This window comes from Varroa jacobsoni, unplaced genomic scaffold (assembly GCF_002532875.2).
Source record: "Varroa jacobsoni isolate VJ856 unplaced genomic scaffold, vjacob_1.0 contig06120, whole genome shotgun sequence".
NCBI classification, from domain to species: domain Eukaryota; kingdom Metazoa; phylum Arthropoda; class Arachnida; order Mesostigmata; family Varroidae; genus Varroa; species Varroa jacobsoni.
The window spans coordinates 1-4,146 of record NW_019215891.1 but is presented as its reverse complement, the minus strand read 5'-3'; the positions used below and the strand labels follow the sequence as shown (position 1 = coordinate 4,146).

Sequence of the window (4,146 nt, the reverse complement as noted above, 5' to 3'; positions counted from 1 at the left end):
TTCGTCTACCTCAATCGTCACATCGTCCCTCCTTGATTGCATTGGGAATAAGTCTCTTACCGCTTTCCTCACCATATCTGGGGGGATTGGTGGTGATCTTTTCTTTATTTTGTTCATTACTATTTGATACGGAAGTCCAAAAACGTCTCGGTCGACCTCCTCTATGAGTTTTTTCCAGGATTTTTCTTTACTACGTCTTATACTTTTCCTCAGTTTGTTTCGAGCTTCCTGGTATTCCCGTAGTTGTTGTGCTGCTCTTTGTTCCGTTTCCGGTTGTAAGCTGTTCGTGCGTTTTTGCCAGCTTCTTGTTCTTGTGTATGTACGTCTTTTTTTCACGCATATCTTCCTGAGTTCTGCAATTTCTCTATTCCACCAGTGTTTTGGGCGGTGGTGTGATCTATCTGTGGGCCGTCGCCGATCTGCTTTTGTGCATGCATCTATCATGAGCTGGCTGAGTTGTTGCGCTGCTATATGTATTCCTTCGTTTCCTATGTCGCTTAGCGTGATTTGCTCGCATTTTTCCTCTAATTCTCTACACAGGATTTGTTGGTCTAGTTTCCTAGCTTGCCATCTTCTCGTCCTTCCCTGTGCTCCTCCTGCTGGTCCTGTGTGTTCTATTTGGAAGAATATGTAGTGATGGTCACTGCCACTTTCTTCCTTATTCAGAACTTTCCATCCTGTTGTGGATGCTGCTGCTTCGTTATTTACCATAGTAATGTCTATGTATGATGGGTGTCCGCCGTGTTCACACGTGGGTGCCTTTCCGTCATTAAGCACTGCCAGTCCCTCCGTTGCTAGCCACTCTAGGGTCATTGTACCTCTTCTATCGTTTCTTCCGCTGCCCCATATTATATTCTTTGCGTTAAAGTCTCCTGTGATTATTATCTTTTTCCTATTGTCGTGTTGCTTTAGGCTTTGTCCTATTTCCTCTAGGAATTTTTTGTATTCTTCTGTTGGTTTATTGGGCGAGAAGTAGCATGTGTATATCACCGCTATGTGCTCGATCTCCACCCATGCGAAACCATTTCCTGCTCCTTTCCCTCTTATCACTACATCCCTCGTGCCGCTCCAATATATTGCGGCATCCTTTTTGTCATCCACTACTACAATTCCTTTATCGTTAACTACTCTTTTGTAATTTGGTTCTGATAGTAGGCCCAGATGTATGCCGTATTTTTGGGTTGTAATTTCCAGTAGGTCATGTGCTATAGATGAACGGTTGAGGTTGATCTGAATTAGTTTAACCTCCATTTTGCTTATTCTTCTGTGTCCTGCTCCTCCGTTTGCCTTGTTATCCTTAGTTCCTCAGTTGCCCGCTTCGCCGTCTTTTTGGCTGTTGGTGTTATGAAGTTTTCTTCGTCCGTCGTTGGCCTTTTTGTTCTCTTTTCCCTCCTCCTTATTTCCTCTTTTCTTTCTTTCTCTGTATATCCGTTTTCCTCTCTTGTTTTTATTTCTTCTGGTCCTGTGGGGGAACCGGGACAGGATTTTATTGCTGTCTTGTTGCTGTCATGTTTACGTTTGGTCTGGTCCACCATGTCGCGATATCTGGGGCACCGCATTGATGTGGCCCTATGGCCTTCCGTGCCACATTCGTAACAGAAAGGGATCACTCTTTCGCAGCCATATGCCGTGTGCCCTGTGTTCCCACAGTTGTAGCACCTCTTCCCTTCTACTGTTGATTTTTCAACGCATTCGTAGGCTTTATGTCCTACTTTTTGGCATCTGTAGCAGGTTGGTAGCCTGATCCATTCCCTTATCTTACATCTGTATGGTCCAACCTGTATCGCTCTTCTTTCCCTTATTTTCTTTGCCCAGGCTGTTGGTACTTGTAACAGTGAGTACCAGCTGTTCTTCGACTGTCGGGGGTTTCCAGCTATTATTTCCGTATTTTCTGGTAATCCCAACGCCGTTTTAATATCGCTTGCTATCTTTGTTCCCGTAGCCAACGGATCTACGTCCCATAAGGCCAGCGTGTGCTTGCTTGTCCTCGTGCTTACCTCCATTTTCATACCCTCCTCGTTTTTAAGTATATTGGCAATTTTTGTGGCTTCATCCTTTGTGCTTCCCTGTATTTTGAGTATGACGTCTCCTCCAGCTCCTTGGGAGACTCCTATCTTACTTTCTATCTTTGTGTGTCCTATTTTCGCTCTGACTCCCGTCAGCACCTCGCTGTAGGATCTATTCTCTTCTGCTCTTATTCTAATTGTTGTAGTCTCTTCGTTGCTTCTTCCTTGTATTATCAATTTTTTGTGCTCCCTCTTTTCCATATTGTGTTTTTGTGTGTTCTCCTTTTGATCTCTACATATGCTGATATCACACCCGAAGTATCTGCCGTAAACCTCCAACAGTTTTCTGGTGTTTTCCGTATCTGCCTGTTCAGTTATCTTTACTATTGGTGTTTCTTGTCCTCTTTCTTCCTTAAGTGTCTTGACTACTTTCTTAACGACTTTTGTTAGTCCTTCCTCTGTCTCTTCTTTATTTATGACTCCTATTACTATGTTAATTTTTGCTTTTTCCGGTACTACCTCTCCTTCCGCTTGCCCCGTCATGAGGTTGAAGGAGCTTCTACTCTTGATTAATGCTACACTTCCTGCTGTCAGTTTTTCTGCCTCCTTTGTTCCGCTAACGTGGGCGTCAAGTTGTTTAAGCATCCTTCGGTCCTTCTCGAGGTTTTTTTCGATTATTATCGCTCCAGTATCTTTAATATTCATTATGTTTTCCTTTATTATTTTAACCCTTTTAAATACTTGCTTGGGCCATTTCTTCCTGGCCACTCGATTGAAGTCTTCTTCTGTTTTGACCGTTGTTAGTTCCATTTCTATTTCTTCTTCTATCCTTTTGTCTTCTATTTCTTGTAGTCTTTCTTTATCAATCTTTTCTTTACATCTCCTGCACATAATGTCCTCTCTATTTCTTTTTTGTGTGTCCTTTTCCTCGTGCCCATTTATCCCGTCTAGGATTTCCTGTTGTTCCAGTTCTGGTATCTTATCTTTTAGCTCTTCGAGGCTGTTTCTTCGTTCCACTTCGGCCTTTTTCCTTAGCCCTTCGGTTCTTTTCAGAGTTCTAACCGCTCTGGCCAGCTGTCTTGCGTTTTCCTTTATGTCATTTGGTGTGACTTTATGTTTTTTGCATAGTATTTCCAGAATTCCAGTGAGCTTTTTGACTGTGTCTATGGCTTCGTCAACGCTTTTGGATTCTGTTCGTACTTCTTCTTTGTTTTCTTTTCGTCTCTTATCTGTTGGACTTATGTCCTCCGTATTATTCACCGAAAATATTTCTTCCATGGCTCTTTTCCTTGTCCCGGCCTGTTCTTGTATTTTGTTTGGGCTCAGCCCTATATTGTTTATATGCATCTCCTTTTTATGTCCTTCTTCCTCTGCTCTTCCTTGTTTTCTCTCTTCTTGTGCCTCTTCTCTTTTTTCAGGAATGGGGATTCCTTTCGCCAGTGGCACTGTGATACCGGCATTTGCATTAGTCTTGTCTTCCATTTTTTCTGTTTATGTTGTTCTTTAGTGGGTCACAAGACAGCGTGGCTTATTCAAGCCGTTTCCTTTTGACAATTATCGAAGGGGGGGGGGTTTACAGACGTGTGGCCTCAGCAATGCCCCCCGCGTATTGCTGCAGGGCCCCTTCCGGTCGTCATCCGGCACTACAACAATAGCGGGATTTTCGGTCAGTTGATGGGGCAGCCAGGTGATGTTGACTAGACGCCCGGGCCCCTGTACTACCTGCCAGCCCGTCAGTGCCCCACGGTTTTAGAGCGGTACCCTCACGTCTTAACCCACCCAACAATTTTGTCTTAATTCTACCGGCTCTCCAAATCCGACACTTTCCGTCATCGCTCCCCTGCTCTTGGCACCGTTGAAGCCCTCAGTTTGAGCTTTCCTCCGCCGCCAGAGTTCTTAGGGTCCCTTGTTTCTTTTCTCCATAGGTGTGTATGGGGACGATGGGTCTGTCCCTAAGGTTGGTTTTGGTCCGCGCCGGGTATATTCCCCGGTACCCGTCATATCTGACAGGCCTTCCCCTATCCGCCACCTGGGGACGCGCCCGGTCGGGGTCCAACAACCCCTTCCGTTCGTTATCTCACTTTCTTCTTTCAACGAGCGGAACACGCCGGGAACCTAACCTAACCTAACCTAACCTAAC

The 4,146-nt window shown here is 44.7% G+C and overlaps 1 protein-coding gene across 1 annotated transcript; it reads right to left on the bottom strand.

The window, feature by feature from the left end:
• Positions 1 to 2,478: 2,478 nt before the first annotated feature.
• Positions 2,479 to 4,112, bottom strand: LOC147751749 (uncharacterized; the record flags this gene model as incomplete). The annotated part of the gene is given in 1 exon segment (XM_086973514.1): positions 2,479 to 4,112. A coding segment is annotated over 1 exon segment (1,010 nt), but the record flags the coding sequence as incomplete, so codon positions are not given.
• Between the last annotated feature and the right edge of the window lie 34 nt (positions 4,113 to 4,146).